Source organism: Oncorhynchus mykiss, chromosome 6 (genome assembly GCF_013265735.2).
Source record: "Oncorhynchus mykiss isolate Arlee chromosome 6, USDA_OmykA_1.1, whole genome shotgun sequence".
Classification (NCBI taxonomy): domain Eukaryota; kingdom Metazoa; phylum Chordata; class Actinopteri; order Salmoniformes; family Salmonidae; genus Oncorhynchus; species Oncorhynchus mykiss.
The window spans coordinates 64,000,438-64,018,781 of record NC_048570.1 but is presented as its reverse complement, the minus strand read 5'-3'; the positions used below and the strand labels follow the sequence as shown (position 1 = coordinate 64,018,781).

The 18,344-nt window shown below is 44.3% G+C and overlaps 1 protein-coding gene across 1 annotated transcript in view; it reads left to right on the top strand.

Moving 5' to 3' along the window:
* The first annotated feature begins 5,377 nt into the window (after nt 1-5,377).
* Nucleotides 5,378-18,344, top strand: part of igdcc4 (immunoglobulin superfamily, DCC subclass, member 4) — a 60,372-nt gene continuing 47,405 nt past the window's right edge. The window contains exon 1 of the mRNA XM_036980687.1: nt 5,378-5,849. Coding sequence (XP_036836582.1) covers nt 5,705-5,849 — 145 coding nt within the window. The 5' untranslated portion in view covers nt 5,378-5,704. The remainder of the gene's footprint in view (nt 5,850-18,344) is intronic.

Genomic DNA, 18,344 nt, shown 5'->3' with positions numbered 1-18,344 from the left:
CGCCCCCCCTTTTGTAGGCCCTGCGGATCAACAATAATTTACAAATAATCATTTACAAAAAGAATTGATGAACTTGGTCGTGGTCTCAACTGGAATAGTAAAATGCATAAGGAGCAATTTCAAAACAAATTTGTGCATCAGCAGAATTTCACTTTTTATGTCAGTTAACATGTTTTAGATTGGTAAATTAGTCTAGCCAAACTTGTAGTAATCATGGTCGAATTACCGACCTGGGGGCCCCCATTGATCTTTAGTCACTCTCACTCAGATATCACATTAAAAACAGCAAACACTTATCTTCACCCTTTGGCAAAATATGTAGAATTGCAGTAAATTAGCTGTAAAACGGCTCATTTTGCTTCTACACCCCATTGTGAAATGAATAGAAATTCATGAAACCTTTTATAAAATTGCAAAATCATCTCCCCGCCACATGGCAGACCGTGTAGAATTGCAGCAAACTTGCTTTAAAACTGCAACATTGCAGCCTCTGCTCCTGTCGTGTCACATGTCACAAGTCACATGTCACACACATAGAAGTTGTCCGCTCTGTCTCTTTTTCTTTCTCAGTACCGTTTGAGATCACACTTCTAACAAGCAACTTTAAAAGGCATTTCTAAAGTCATATGCAAACCAGCTTATAAAGGGTTTATAAAGGCTTCATTCATTCATGTTTGGTTGAAGTAGGAACATATTTCTCTTGGGTAAGTAATCACTTTCAGAATGCAGCCTACTACACTTTGCATGTTGGTGGAGAGTTTTAATTGCAGGGGTCATACTATATACTGTACTACCTCTTTACGGACAGCTGTTCCTGTATTGAAGTGACCAATGCACTCAGTATTTTATGACGGCTGGTGAAAGGAGAGAAAGCGTTGTCAGACCACAAACACTCAAGTCCCAACCACATCTGGTATTACATTCAAAAGGAATTTTTCTAATCCAATAACAAATTATCCAAATAACAACACAGTCACAGGATTTGTGTCAGCACATGGTATTGAAATTCATCCCGCCTGGCCCAAAACACCAATCTCTCTGAATGTGGCCATAATCCAATCAACACCAGGCATAGACAGAGTGCATTGTACATTGGCGAGGCATTGAACAGGAGATGGGAGTTCTTCTTACCTATTCACCACAATAACAGGATGGACTCAGATCGACCCGTCAGATCCCTGGAAACAAGGGGCTGCAATGCAAAGTGTCTGTGCAGGCACTAATCCCTCAGCCACATTTCTCCAACTCCAACCAATCTCCTCCTGTAGGCATACTATTCCCCTGGCTGCAGAGCAGAAACGGCGCATGGGGCTGCTGGGTATGCCACAGCATGTTATTGTCTCCTCTCTCTCTCAGACGGCTGGGGTCCAGCTGGCTCCTGCTATGTGTTATCATGTGAAAACCAATGGCGGGTCCCTTAACACATGGTGCAGGGCAGGGCAGGGCAGGGCAGGCCAGGCGGCGACTAGATGGGTGATTGGTATGCAGTCAGAGCCCCTTCACTAGCGAAGGAGCACATGTTCAATCCCTGGTCCTCATCTCTACCCTTTCTCTACCTCCCTCTCTTCTCTCCCTCTCTGGTGAGGGTGAGGCTGCATGCCCTGATAATTGAGATAAAAATTATATTTTCAACTGATTTAAGGGTACTGGCTAAACCATGGAGCAACTAGGGGGGCATGTATTACGTTGGCTATCATAATGATGTGTGATATGAATAGTTATCTGGGAGAAATCTTGTTTTGCTGTAGGCTGTATGAGTGCCATGTGTGCATTTTGAACACATGGCAGGTGCACCCAACCTTGGACACCACCAGTGGCAACACGTAATTCAGGGCAGGTGGGGCAGCCTAGCTCAGGGCTTTCTGTGGTGGTGGGGCAGTCAGCAGAAAATATGGAGCGTAGGGGTTGATAATGTTCTCTAGTTGCGCCGTGATTGGCTCAGTGTTCTGTCACTCATGGGGACACTACGTCACTGCCAAATCTAAGGGTAGAGCCTGGAAAGTCAAGCTCCTTGGGTGCTGCCATAGAGTTACATTAGAAGTGCCCATCCAAGAAGGCTCAATGTCATTGGCCATAGATAAATATGATGTCAAATCACGTTACATCTACAATAGCTTGATTGGACTGATCATGTCAACATCATACTTTCAAATCTAGGCTAGCAGTCATCATCATTAATCAAGTTGACAATCTAATGAAAATCCGTTTTGTCATATGAAGAGAAATTATAGATAAAATGTATAAGTGCTCATTTGCCATTGGACATAAACATTATACAACAAGTTGGAAATGGCAAATTCCACAATGACTGGTTTGAAAGGAATCAGTTGCTAACTGCAAGCATTGCAGAGCAATCACTAGCCTGCTATTCAGTGGAGTGGGTGTGTAGTCCCAATTCTGGGGTTAAGGGTCTCTTTTCCACATGTAAAATAATAAACATTCAACATTGGCCATGCTGTCAATCCAGCATGATTTCTGCCGCGCTCAAAACAACTGTTAACTCAGAACTAGGAAATTTGACTTCAGTGAGTTCAAGACAACTGGGAACTCGGGAACAAACGAGCTCCGACTGGGAAAATAAGTTTTGAACAGTCATCCAACTCGGAATTGTAAGTCGGGAACTCTGTCCTCTTTCTAGACCTACGACCTGAAGATCACTGACGTCATCATAATTCAACCTTGTTTTTTTCAGAGTGCCCAGTTGTCTTGAAAGCACCATAAATCCATAGAATGTCAGACTTCGATAACAAAGTTTAATTACAAATTGTGCCCACGAAGGACTGCTGCGCCACCTTCCTGTTCAATTGCAGACAGAGTTCAGTGTGCATGTTGTCCGGACCTCTGGCAGTCTCTATAGGGGTACCACAGGGTTCAATTCTCGGGCCGACTCTTTTCTCTGTATTTATCAATGATGTCGCTCTTGCTGCGGGCGATTCCCTGATTTAACTCTACGCAGACGACACCATTCTGTATACTTCTGGCCCTTCCTTGGACACTGTGCTAACTAACCTCCAAACAAGCTTCAATGCCATACAACACTCCTTCTGTGGCCTCCAACTGCTCTTAAACGCTAGTAAAACCAAATGCATGCTTTTCAACCTTTCGCTGCCCGCACTCGCCCGCCCGACTAGCATCACCACCTTGGACGGTTCCGACCTAGAATATGTGGACAACTATAAATACCTAGGTGTCTGGCTAGACTGTAAACTCTCCTTCCAGACTCATATTAAACATCTCCAATCCAAAATCAAATCTAGAATCGGCTTTCTATTTCACAACAAAGCCTCCTTCACTCACGCCGTCAAATTTACCCTAGTTAAACTGACTATCCTACCGATCCTCGACTTTGGCGATGTCATCTACAATATAGCTTCCAACATTCTACTCATCAAACTGGATGCAGTCTATCACAGTGCCATCCGTTTTGTTACCAAATCACCTTATATCACCCAACCCTGCGACCTGTATGCTCTAGTCGGCTGGCCCTCGCTACATATTCGTCGCCAGACCCACTGGCTCCAGGTCATCTAGGTAAAGCTCCGCCTTATCTCAGTTCACTGGTCACGATAACAACACCGACCCGTAGCACACGTTCCAACAGGTATATCTCACTGATCATCCCCAAAGCCAACACCTCATTTGGCCGCCTTTCCTTACAGTTCTCTGCTGCCAGTAACTGGAACGAATTGCAAAAAGAGACTTTTATTTCCCTCACCAACTTTAAACATCAACTATCTGAGCAGCTAACCGATCGCTGCAACTGTACATAGTTCATCTGTAAATAGCCCACCCAGTCTACCTACCTCATCCCCACACTGTTTTCATTTTATTTACTTTTCTGCTTTTTTGCACACCAGTATCTCTACTTGCACTTCATCATCTGCTCATTTATCACTCCAGTGTTAATCTGCTAAATTGTAATTATTCGCTCCTATGGCCTATTTATTGCCTACCTCCTCATGCCTTTTGCACATACTGTATATAGACTTTCTTTTTCTACTGTGTCATTGACTTGTTTATTGTGTTATTGGCTTGTTTATTGTTTACTCCATGTGTAACTCTGTGTTGTTGTCTGTGTCACACTGCTTTGCTTTATCTTGGCCAGGTCGCAGTTGCAAATGAGAATGTGTTCTCTACTAGCCTACCTGGTTAAATAAAGGTGAAATAAAAAATAAATAAATAAAAAGTGAGCACAGCACAACATGGTGAGTCCAAAAATGTATTGTATGCTGCTGCATAAGTGATGTAATATGCCAGGGAGATATGTATTCCTTAGCTAAGAAAGTAATACTAAGTGTAGGTTGTGTAGTAAGCTGTTAGTAGCCCATGCGCCACACCCTAATCATTTGGTATATTTTCCCCTCTTAATTTCGCCTACTGTTCTGACTTGGTGGTGCACATGTAGCCTATATCCTGTTTTAGAGAAATGTAATCATAGAATATTGTAAAAGCTTTCATTGTCTGTTTATATGCCCCCTTTATTTATACAACTGGTCTGGCTTGGTGTACCGGGAGAACACTGTAAGATTGGCCCTTGTTTTGAATTCTGTTGCTGTACATTTCAAAAGTGCTGAACAAATAGATATATTGACGTCCTAGCTTGCTCATTAATGTCTTAATCGAAATTACGGTTTGCCTCTTATCCCCTTGTTGTCCCCTTATGCCATAGTTTGTACATCTCAATTGTCAGTAGAAACCACATTTGTTTAAGCAAGTCAGCCATATCAGCTAAGTTTTTTTAAAGGCAGTAAAGGAAGCTGAATGAACTGTTTCGCTGCCAGACAAGGCTCCGCTGATAGCCAGGTGTAGCAGTGGTAAGGTGTTGGGACTGCTGTTGGGACAGCTGTATGTAGGCCTTAACAGTTTGTGGGCACCTTTTGTCACCGCTATAGTGCAATTAATGTATTGTTTAGTGTTGTATTGTGGCTTTGCTGGCTTGCATCCCTATTATAATTATTTAGTTTGCCCCACCAGTATTTAAATGCTAAAATCGCCTGTTTTAAACGTCAGTTGACTCAGCTGCCCAAGCTGTGTCTTCCATATGAAACTGCATAATTGTATTTTATTATTTATTTAACCTTTATTTAACTAGGCAGAACAAATTTGTATTTACAATGATGGCCTACCCCGGCAAACGCGGACGACGCTGGGCCAACTGTGCGCCGCCCTATGGGATCCCAATCACGGCCGGATGTGATACAGCCTGGATTCGAACCAGGGACTGTAGTGACGTCTCTTGTACTTAAATTCAGTTATTTAAACGTCATTCGGGAGCCCAATATAGCGAGATTGATTCTAGTTTTTTGCCGGCTATATAGGCACGGCTGCGGCACACAGCAGTCTATTCACAGGCATAGAGCTCAACAACAAAGATAGGGGGTGTGTGAAATTATTGGCAGCGTTTCAGGTGACTCCAGGAGACACCTAAATTGGGACTTGCCAGTGTGTTTGGGGGAGTGTGTGTGTATATGTGCATACATCCGTACGTGTGTGTGTGTACGAGTGTGCGTGTGTGGAGCAGCCAACACACACTTACATTCGCTCACAACATGGCGATGAAAGGCCGAGAGACACGACGGCTCTCTCCCCACTAAATGCAACCATGTTCTGAGTGAAAGCAGGGTACTATGCCGAAGGGAAATACATTAACTAATAGCCAACTAATAGTCTATTTCAGAGAGGATCTAATTGCGGATTCCATGATATGCATGCTGATCGCGGTATAGCTGGCTGTAGAGACCCGCACGCTGCTTTACCCCTCTGCTGGAAATCAATGCTTTACATGGCGGTGGAGACTATCTGGTTTTTCTATCTACTTTCGTTGGGCTTCTGTGGACCATCCGTTCAAGGTAAGTTGCTTAGCTTAATATAAATGTTATTGACTTGGGCATGCCTTTCAAGTTAGTAATGTGTTCTATTATAGTTATCTTTCAGAACATATGCAGGTGCGATAGGAAGAGATTGGTTAGTGAACACATTTTGCACCTTACTCGTTGCAGTGTTTGTATCTAACTGTTGAGTCTAGGTAACAGGACTATGGTAGGTATATCTAGCAAAGGCTATAACGTTCTTACTTTTGTTCAATAGCCCATTCGTCTTCCAGCACACGCTGTCGGGTTTCTCTTTATACCCAAATGCTGGACTGCCGGTTACAAAGTTAGTTGCACATATGCAACTATGTAACCATTATCTGCCCATAACGTATTTAATGTTACAGTGGTGGCATGCGTTCATTAAAGACATGTGCTGTGGGGTTGAGTTTGAGGAATGTGAGTTGCGTTTCAAGAGGTTTAAATAATGAGCGTTAAACATGTGGCCTGTGGGTTTTCTGCACAAATATAATTTCTCACAATTCAAAAGCGTTGCCGGTGGGACAAAATCGTTTTTCAGATGTCACGATTTATAAATTTAATGCAATACCCCATATTGCTACTACAGGAGTTTGCCTCTAGTAAGGTGTATGCCTAAATAACACTGTTATTACAATTATTTATGAGCTGCTCTCATACCTTACAAACGAAAACGTTTCTTATCAATTGTCACATAATTGTATTTATGTTTGTGCACTTGCCTCGAAACAAATGAAGGCTTATTATATTTTGTGATGTTTGAATCGTCATATCGAACATGTGCCTTGTGTTTTGGGGGCTTGGGAGTGGATGCACTTGGTCGCTGCCTTTCAGGCATCGCGGTGGCCTTCAGATGAAGAAGGGAAGCGGTGATTTGAGAGCCATGGAGCCACCGATAGGCGGCGAGGAAGCGAGGCAGCCAGGCGCTGAGCGAGAGAGACCAGCCACAGAATTGTCGACAAAGAAAAGTGCAGGAGCACGAGAGTAGAAACATGAAATGGGCCGATGGGATTTTGTTCTGCTTTAGCCTATCTGAAGTAGCTCACGTTAGAGGAAAGGCAAACATATTGGATCATTGCTTTGAAAAACGTGGAAGAATAGTGGTATCAGGGCTGACAATGCTTTCCTGTTAATCAAGATGCATGGAGGAGCATCCCTGTTCTACCTGAATATGTACAAGTGAGACTTCAAGTATGTCTCACAAACCAATAGGATGGGTAAAGAGGTTGTTGATCATGTAATTTGGACTAATGCATTTTCAAGGCTAGAGAACACAAACTGTGTTCCATGATAATGCATTTTCTACCCATTCTATCCATCATGTTGTCACAATGAGGTTTAAGCTGGAGATACAAACTACAGTACATTACCTTGAGGGGTTGTGTGTGTGTGTGTGCTCGTGTGTGTGCTTGGAACAGGCAACAGTGGCATGTGCTCATCACAAGGCCCACAGTAGTGTGTGTGAGCACCTCAGCCCTCATACACCCTGGGGTGTGTTCCCACAGCCCACAGTGGAGCATTGTAGAGCCTTCACTGGACTGGTGGGAGCTTTCCTGTCTGTCTGTGTGTGTGTGTGTGTGTGTGTGTGTGTGTGTGTGTGTGTGTGTGTGTGTGTGTGTGTGTGTGTGTGTGTGTGTGTGTGTGTGTGTGTGTGTGTGTGTTTGTGAGAGTGGTATGTTTGGAGAGAGAAAGAGGAATGTTAAGGGTGGTGGGTTGGTTAGGAGGGTGTTGTGGGAACTGGAGCCGGCGAGTGGAGGTTGCTGGGTGGGAGTAGGGGGTGATAGTGGGGCAGGGATGAATTGACTGGAGAGAGTTTGGGTGCATGGGATGTCGCTGTATCAGATCCACAAACAAAGAGCTTGTTTTTTCCATTTGAAAGATCAAATGAAAATATGTCAACTCCTCTGAACTCATCAGGAACAAATGAATGCTGTGAGAGTGCGTGTCTGTGTGTTTAGATAAGCTCTCTGTCTCTCTCTCTCCCTCTAACCCAGTACTCCCGCTAGGAGTGTCACATGCACACCGACCAAATTACTGGGGTTTCACTGAACCCTCATCACTTCTTCACTCAAAAGAGGCATCCTCTCTATGGTTCCCAGCGTTGTCTCCTATTCTCCTTTACTCTCTAATCCTGACTCCCTCTAGTCATCCTATCTCATCCATGGTCAACAATTTAATGCTCAGTGTTAATCAGCCCACTGACCCCTGCTTCAATTTGACTCCTCCTCACTCTTCCTACCTCTGTCTGAGGCTCGACTGACCTCTGTCCCTCCTAGTCCTTCATCATTGGTCCTGTTCAATGCCTCCCTCCCCTTCATTCCTACCTTCCTCAATGTAATCACAGATATTATATCACAGTGCCATCCGTTTTGTCACCAAAGCCCCATATACTACCCACCACTGCGACCTGTACGCTCTCGTTGGCTGGCCCTCGCTTCATACTCGTCGCCAAACCCACTGGCTCCAGGTCATCTACAAGACCCTGCTAGGTAAAGTCCCCCCTTATCTCAGCTCGCTGGTCACCATAGCAGCACCCACCTGTAGCACGCGCTCTCTGGTCACCCCCAAAACCAATTCTTACTTTGGCCGCCTCTCCTTCCAGTTCTCTGCTGCCAATGACTGGAACGAACTACAAAAATCTCTGAAACTGGAAACACTTATCTCCCTCACTAGCTTTAAGCACCAACTGTCAGAGCAGCTCACAGATTACTGCACCTGTACATAGCCCATCTATAATTTAGCCCAAACAACTACCTCTTCCCCTACTGTATTTATTTTTCTCCTTTGCACCCCATTATTTCTAATTTGCACATTCTTCCACTGCAAATCAACCATTCCAGTGTTTTACTTGCTATATTGTATTTACTTCGCCACCATGGCCTTTTTTGCCTTTACCTCCCTTATCTCACCTCATTTGCTCACATTGTATATAGACTTATTTTTCTACTGTGTTATTGACTGTATGTTTGTTTTACTCCATGTGTAACTCTGTGTTGTTGTATGTGTCGAACTGCTTTGCTTTATCTTGGCCAGGTCGCAATTGTAAATGAGAACTTGTTCTCAACTTGCCTACCTGGTTAAATAAAGGTGAAATTAAATAAAATAAAACAAATTAACTGGTTGTGTTTGGTGAAAGTAGTAGGTTGGTAGGTGTTACCCATCCAATCATATATAGATCTGTTTTTTTCCCAGGAGTTGAGTTAGGAAGGATATCTAAATTGGAACAGGGCCTATATCCACCAACTCCATCCCTATTACATGCCACTGACTCAGTCCTAGTCTGCAGCACCCCACGTCAGCCCCTGTCTGCAGCACCCCACGTCAGCCCCTGTCTGCAGCACCCTACCTCAACCCCTGTCTGCAGCACCCTACATCAGCCCCTGTCTGCAGCACCCTACATCAGCCCCTGTCTGCAGCACCCTACATCAGCCCCTGTCTGCAGCACCCTACCTCAGCCCCTGTCTGCAGCACCCTACCTCAGCCCCTGTCTGCAGCACCCTACATCAGCCCCTGTCTGCAGCACCCTACCTCAGCCCCTGTCTGCAGCACCCCACGTCAGCCCCTGTCTGCAGCACCCTACCTCAGCCCCTGTCTGCAGCACCCTACCTCAGCCCCTGTCTGCAGCACCCTACATCAGCCCCTGTCTGCAGCACCCTACATCAGGCCCTGTCTGCAGCACCCTACATCAGCCCCTGTCTGCAGCACCCTACCTCAGCCCCTGTCTGCAGCACCCTACCTCAGCCCCTGTCTGCAGCACACTACCTCAGCCCCTGTCTGCAGCACCCTACATCAGCCCCTGTCTGCAGCACCCTACATCAGCCCCTGTCTGCAGCACCCTACCTCAGCCCCTGTCTGCAGCACCCTACCTCAGCCCCTGTCTGCAGCACCCTACCTCAGCCCCTGTCTGCAGCACCCTACCTCAGCCCTTGTCTGCAGCACCCTACATCAGCCCCTGTCTGCAGCACCCTACCTCAGCCCCTGTCTGCAGCACCCTACCTCTGCCCCTGTCTGCAGCACCCTACATCAGCCCCTGTCTGCAGCACCCTACCTCAGCCCCTGTCTGCAGCACCCTACCTCAGCCCCTGTCTGCAGCACCCTACCTCAGCCCCTGGAGGATGCTTGTGAACAAGTCCTGCTTAATAAAGATAATTGCATTTATTTGAGCTGTTCTGTAAATGGAGTAGTTATGTTACGTTTGTTGCAACAATGACTATGCGCTTGGCTAAAGTCATTAGCATTATTTGAACTTTGTCTGGTAAAAATCCGCTTGTAATCCAAGCCGTTTTATTTTATTTATTGTGCCCATATCTCAATCCCTTGGTCCTTGAGGTGTGATTGCTGTGTTTCTGACAGCCCAGTGGGGTGGAAATGGCATGTTTTATAAGCATGATGAGTGTAGTATGTGTCTTCGTGTGTGTCTGACTGTGCCTACATGTTTGCCTACTAGGATTGTGAGGTATCCAGATTGTCATACCGTTTCTCTACCATACCGGGGTATACGGTATTACCGAATGTGCACACAAGGGGTGCACATTTTTTGACGCACAAAACAATTTGGGCAACAGCGGTCTTAATCCAGGAGGGGGTTGAATGTCTTTGCTGTAAACAAGAAGCTGGATCTTGACATCTAGCCACCTAGCTAGCAAGTCAGAAAACCAAATGCATAGCTGGAGCCCTGAGCCAGATATGATTTATTTGATACATCTTAGATTTCTTCTGGTTATACTTAACTTAAAAGCAGTGGCATAGGACGCAACCCCCGTAACGGTATTGAAAATCATACCGTCTGTATTTTGAAATACCCCAGTATATGGTATAAACAGCATACCGCCCAAGCCTAGTGCCTACTCTATTTGTATGTGAGTGCATCTTGATCCCCCTGGAGATACACAGCTAAATTAGGATGCATATTATTTAAAGAGGCCCCAGGCTGAATTTGAGCTGCATATCTTTGTCCAGTGAAGATGTTGGTTTGTATGGCTGGCCGGGTGTGTCTGTTCATGTTTGGTAGTGTCAGAGGACCAATCCTAGTCCCAGAGGTGGTATAAAGGACTGTTCAGAGGGAAGTAGCTTGAATGAGACAGGAAGACTTTCACTTTTACTGTATGTCTGGCCTCTGGTGACTACTGGGCTCTTTATTGTGGTGGTCGTCTTCAGGTTCAGGGTTTCTGTGGTTGCACAAGTTGGTGGTTCAGAGAGCTTCCCTTCGACTTTAACCAGATTACTGTCAAATCTTAGACGAGTAGTCAGGAAGCTGACGATGCAGAGGCATTGATGCCTTTGGCCATTAATATAGTCAAATCCGGAAACTATCATTTCGAGAAAAAAGAAGAAGATTATTCTTTCAGTGAAATACGGGAACCGTTTCGTATTTTATCTAACTGGTGGCATCCCTAAGTCTAAATATTAGTGTTACATTGCACGACCTTCAATGTTATGTCATAATTATGTAAAATTCTGGAAAATTAATTACGGTCTTTGTTAGGAAGAAATGGTCTTCACACAGTTCGCAACAAGCCTTGCGGCCCAAACTGTTGCATATACCCTGACTCTGCTTGCACTGAACACAAGAGAAGTGACACAATTTTCATAGTTAATATTGCCTGTTAACATGAATTTCTTTTAACTAAATATGCTTCTGTGTATTGATTTTAAGAAAGGCATTGATGTTTATGGTTAGGTACATTTGTGCAACGACTGTGCTTTTTTCGCAAATGCGCTTTTGTTAAATCATCCCCCGTTTGGCGAAGTTGAAGTAGGCTGTGATTCGATGATACATTAACAGGCACCGCATTGATTATATACAACACAGGACCATCTAGTTAACCTAGTAATATCATCAACCACATGTAGTTAACTAGTGATTATGTGAAGATTGATTGTTTTTTATAAGATAAATATAATGCTAGCTAGCATCTTACCTTGACTCCTTGCAGCCACAAGGTCCTTTTGACGCTGCACTCGTGTAACAGGTGTTCAGCCTGCCACAAAGTTTCCTCATGGATTTATATGTAATCGGCCATAATCGGGCGTCCAAAAAGGCCGATTACTGATTGTTATGAAAACTTGAAATCGTCCCTAATTAATCGGCCATGCCGATTAATCGGTCGACCTCTACTTCATACTATCATGTGTGTGTAGTAACACTGTAATTGCTCCCTAGTAACAATATTGTATATAATGGAGTGGAATGTTTGTTGTTGTTATTACCGGTGCACCAATTAAACTTTTCTGTGGTAGACTTTTGATCTGCACCAGAAAGTTTGATGTGTATGTGTAACGTACGTCATGATGTTGAGATCCGTCCACCTGTGAATTTAAGACGTCCATCCTCCTGCACTGTTGGAGATGTCTGGTCTCTAAAGCCTCCTTCCCTGCTCTGATGGCTGCCAGCTGGGATAAGTGCAGAGCTCATTCTGTTCAATTAGACTGCACCTAAATCTCTGTAGGCTGACGTCTAGGATTCCTCTAAGTTTCTCAAAACAACCTTTACACTTAAGCCAACTCCACACTAAAAAAGGCTTATTGGTTTTTGGTTGATGTATAGCTACTTATTTGCCTCATCTCTGCAATCGGTTTGGAATGATTATTTAATCAACCAAAACACATAGGCCTACTCCTTTTACATGGTCACGGACAACTGCTGCACTGCATGACCCGCTCATGTCCAGTTCCCAGTACTGGCTGTGGGGAGTTCCCAGTACTGGCTGTGGGGAGTTCCCACTGGCTGTGGGGAGTTTTGATGTTCTCTAGAAATATATATCAGTGCCAACGGGACTTCAGAGAGAGCGTTGTGAGTATTGATGCCCCCCCCCCCGGGCTATAAACAGCCCAGGATCAATAGTGCTGGATCAATATGCTGTGTGATACGTTTATCACAGGGATGGGTCCAGTCAGATGATCCCCAGAGTATTTCACTACAGCTAGGGCTGAATGTTAAAACACTCAGGTGCTGCTGCTGTGTGGCCACTGCCTACTGTCGGCTAGTTTTAACAGAACGATAGTGCTATCTTGAAGAAAAGTAGTTGATTTGATGGATTCATTTTTGTATTGTATAATGCCACACGGTAACTTCATCAATATATTTGTTTTAGATTGTTCTTATTTATTATGTCTGGCTCATTATGGTTTGTCAGCTGTGTTATCTAAGGGATAACCATTTTGTTGTTGAAAGATGTATCTATGTGTGGTAAACGAGTCACAAGCTACAGGCTACATGTTTTTGTTCTGTTGCTAGTGTGTGTGTGTGTGTGTGTGCTTTAGGCAGAGATGGTGATTTGTGTGTGCGTGTGGGTGTGTGTGTGTGTGTGTGTGTGTGTGTGTGTAAGAGCAGGGTCTCTTCCTCACGGCGCTGGTTGGGTAAACAGTCATGCGATCACATTCCTTCCATTCCGCACTGCTGTCCGCTCAGTCACATGACCAAGGAGGAGTAGCATGGGGCTTGCAGTGGGGAGGGGGACTGAGGAGGGGAGGGGCTGCTGCATGAGGGGCGAGAACCCTGATTGAGTAGACAAGGTGCAGAGTAGGGCCCAGACCCAAATCAATCCCTAGCCCCTACCTCTAAACACTATTTGCGTATCTGAAAAGATAAGAAGGGTATAAAAAATATGGTATAGATCGAGCCCTGAATGCTGATTGGCTGACAGCTGTGGTATATCAGACCATATACCATGGGTATGGCAAAACATGTTTTTTACTGCTCTAATTACGTTGGTAACCAATTTATAATAGAGATAAGGCACCTCGGGGGTTTGTGGTATATGGCCAATATACCACGGCTAAGGGCTGTATCCGGGCACTCCACGTTGCGTTATGCTTAAGAACAGCCCTTAGCCGTGGTATGTTGGCCATATACCATACCCCCTCTTACCTTATTGCTTAATTAACCCTCTTTTATGCTAGGTGAGGTTTTCCACCATATTGCTTAATCCAATCAATGACTGTATATATGAATGGACAAATCCATTGATCATGTGACACCATTCATTCCTACGTGAAGACTCAATAGCGCATTGAAGCCAAATGAAGTCGCTTAAGATGTCGTCTCATGGAGACATAACATGCGTAATTTGAGCTGCTTCAGGAACCGACATTGCAGGCTAGCTCAGTGCTGCCCCCTCTTATTGAGTAAGTCAAGTCGAAGGCCGACCGGGGTACGGTATGCTGCCATTAGCAATTATCCTTATAGCTTATTTTGGGTGCGATTTGAAAAATAATAATTTTAAGGACATACATCTGGTGAATTAGAAGCAATTATTGGTAACATGATTTTAGTGTAATTTTAATTTATTATCATGAAGATTGACCACAAAGATCACCATTTTTCCATTCACTATAATGAGGGATCCCATTTTCTGCTAACAATGCCTGCAGTACCGTGTTTGGCCTTGAACTTCGGTTGCTTCAATAAGAGTCGTTCTCAGGGGGACATCCAATTTAAGAGACTGGAGGGGTTCAGTAGAAGCAGGAGCTAGGGGTTTATATTGGACTGGGCATAAGAGGTTGTACAGAGTACACATGGGCATACATACACTAACAAAACGGTATAGCCTGTGACACAAATCCAACCATGATGTATGTATGTACAGTTGCGGTCAAATATATTGTCCCCGTTGCACCATTCACTATTTCTTCGAAAATAAGTTGAAATTGAAAAAACCTTTGGTCTTCACACATATTTGTTTGGTTTACAACTGCACAGAACACCCCCAAAAAATCTAAACTTAAAATGGACTAAGTTATTAAAAATTCAAATTAATTTGGTTGGAGGCAAGTGAGTCTCGTTTATTATGTAGTTTTTCTCACCTGTGGTAAGTTGCAGGTGCCTACAGGGTACAAAATAGCAATTTAACCCATTTTAAAAAGAGAAAACAGAACATTCTAGCCAGTATATGACCAATGTATCATCATGATTCATAACAAACAACCAGTCAGTTTATATCAGTGCTGTTGATCTCTGCCTCGTGAAACTATCAAGTGTCTCCCTCCAAAACCACTTGGTTGAATTGATCAAATCAAATCTCACAGACACAATAATAAAAAGTCAGGGGGGTAGTTCTGGGTTTTGAATAGTCCGAGTCCCTCTCTCTCCAACCCTGCAGCTACAATATATGACCTTGTGGTTGCCCTGGAAGGGCTTCCCCTCGTGCAGCCTACCGTCCGTCCCATGTTAGTTTTGTTGCTGGTGTTGTTGACCCATTGATGTAGCCGTGGCCGCACCGAGGCCCCTAGCCATATGCTGCTCTGAGGCCCTTTGTAAAGCCTATAGGAACACGGCTGTGATTGGAGCAGCCCGGGATTTGTATGAATGAGTACTGTACATAGAGCGAGCACACCAGCAGTCATGAAGCACTGGAGGGTAACAAATGCTAGCTCAGGCCATGTTTCTCTTCTCTGTTGTTTCTCTCTCCCCCTCTCTTCTTTCTCTCTCTCTCTCTCTCTCTCTCTCTCTCTCTCTCTCTCTCTCTCTCTCTCTCTCCCCCATCTATATATCTGTCTGCCTCCTATTGTTAATATGTTGCAGACTGTCCTTTCGAGTATAAATATAAACATGAGTGGGAAAGAGTCGAGCTCCCTGGGCCTCTCCTACCTCTCCTGAACTGCATTATGATTGGTCACTTTACTGTACGCCTGGCCAAAATGATAAACAGTACGAATATGATAAAGAGTATAAATCCAGTTTGTGCCAACTTGAGAGCGGTGTGAAAACTCATGTGGGTGACTGAGAGAATCATGCTGTAGCTGAACCGCTGGAACGGCCAGCACCTGACACTGCAGCTGCTGCTGGGGTGGCGTGCCTTTCTCCACTCAGTGTGTGACTCAAACTCTACTCAGCCTGTCCTGGATGAAATTACAGCATGTGGATATTACTCTTGAGAATCAAACCAAAAATGTATTGTTTAGTGTTTCCCAACTTCTCCATTGTTGTAGTTTGGTCCAGAGACAGACAAGGTACATAGATGGAGCAGAATGAATATGACCCACACTTTGGGAAATATAAGGCAATATGCAGTATATTCCATGTCTTATGCCAAAAATGGCCTGGCTATAGGGCAGTTTTGGCAAACGCCAGACGGGTTGGTCCATCGTTAGTAAAGTGGGCCTGCCTAATTGCGTAGAATGATCATAATTTTGCTAATAATGCGGGCCTAGAGGGAACATGAGGACTAAAACAAGAGCCAAAGTGTGTGCTAACAGGGGAAGGCCCCTTGCCTCCCCTTCAGAGAGAGATGTTGATGTGCTTTACCTCTTCGCCCCTCCACCAGACAGTGATTCCGTTTTTCTCCAGGAAGAATCTGATGACATTTGACCCTACTTCAGCAGGCTGTAGGTGACGCAGATAAAAGCTATTAGGTTAAATGTTTAGACAATTGTGAGGTATGTTTGGCTGTATAAAATTGGCGGCATGTCAATGTTATTGTACACGGAGCTCCCTAGCGCGTGGTGAAACTGGAGAGTCCCTCCCTGCCCGCCTTGGTTAATGGCTGCCTGGGACTTTCCTATTTGGTATTTGGTCACCTACAAACAAGCAAGATTTCTGGCTCTCACAGACCTGTAACTTCTTCTTTAAGAGGCTCCTCTGTCCTCCACTCGTTACCTGTATTAATGGCACCTGTTTGAACTTGTTATCAGTATAAAAGACACCTGTCCACAACCTCAAACAGTCACACTCCAAACTCCACTATGGCCAAGACCAAAGAGCTGTCAAAGGACACCAGAAACAAAATTGTAGACCTGCACCAGGCTGGGAAGACTGAATCTGCAATAGGTAAGCAGCTTGGTTTGAAGAAATCAACTGTGGGAGCAATTATTAGGAATGAAAGACATACAAGACCACTGATAATCTCCCTCGATCTGGGGCTCCATGCAAGATCTCACCCCGTGGGGTCAAAATGATCACAAGAACGGTGAGCAAAAATCCCAGAACCACACGGGGGGACCTAGTGAATGACCTGCAGAGAGCTGGGACCAAAGTAACAAAGCCTACCATCAGTAACACACTACGCCGCCAGGGACTCAAATCCTGCAGCGCCAGACGTGTCCCCCTGCTTAAGCCAGTACATGTCCAGGCCCGTCTGAAGTTTGCTAGAGAGCATTTGGATGATCCAGAAGAAGATTGGGAGAATGTCAGATGAAACCATAATATAACTTTTTGGTAAAAACTCAACTCGTCGTGTTTTGGAGGACAAAGAATGCTGAGTTGCATCCAAAGAACACCAAACCTACTGTGAAGCATGGGGGTGGAAACATCATGCTTTGGGGCTGTTTTTCTGCAAAGGGACGAGGACGACTGATCCGTGTAAAGGAAAGAATGAATGGGGCCATGTATCGTGAGATTTTGAGTGAAAACCTCCTTCCATCAGCAAGGGCATTGAAGATGAAACGTGGCTGGGTCTTTCAGCATGACAATGATCCCAAACACACCGCCTGGGCAACGAAGGAGTGGCTTCGTAAGAAGCATTTCAAGGTCCTGGAGTGGCCTAGCCAGTCTCCAGATCTCAACCCCATAGAAAATCTTTGGAGGGAGTTGAAAGTCTGTGTTGCCCAGCAACAGCCCCAAAACATCACTGCTCTAGATGAGATCTGCATGGAGGAATGGGCCAAAATACCAGCAACAGTGTGTGAAAACCTTGTGAAGACTTACAGAAACGTTTGACCTCTGTCATTGCCAACAAAGGGTATATAACAAAATATTGAGATAAACTTTTATTATTGACCAAATACTTATTTTCCACCATAATTTGCAAATAAATTCATTAAAAATGCTACAATGTGATTTTCTGGATTTTTTTTCTCATTTTGTCTGCCATAGCTGAAGTGTACATATGATGAAAATTACAGGCCTCTCTCATCATTTTAAGTGGGAGAACTTGCACAATTGGTGGCTGACTAAATACTTTTTTGCCCCACTGTAAATGTTTTCAACTACTGTAGTTACGCCACTTGGACCACAAATTGTTTAAGAACAAATATATATATTTAAAAAAGGATAATAAGGTAATATTCCTGTGAGTGAGTGGGTAGGCGTAAGCCCTTTGTCTTCATGCACATAAAGTTGGTTGATTTTTATTCTGACACACACACACACACACACACACACAAACACAAACAGGGGCAAACGCATGTTCCATCGTCCTGCTGATCGTCAGACAGTATTTGCACTGTGCTATCAATCAGCCCATCTGTCTCTGTCCACCCTTTCTGTAGGGCTGGCGCAGTGCACATAATGTTCCCTGCTCCTGTGGGTACACACACACATTCACACACACGTACACACTAGAGGTCGACCGATTCTGATTTTTCAACGCCGAAACCGATTATTGGAGGACCAAAAAAAGCCGATACCTATTAATCGGCCGATTTGTATTTATTTATTTATTTGTAATAATGATAATTACAACAATACTGAATGAACACTTATTTTAACTTAATATAATACATCAATAAAATCAATTTAGCCTCAAGTAAATAATGAAACATGTTCAATTTGGTTTA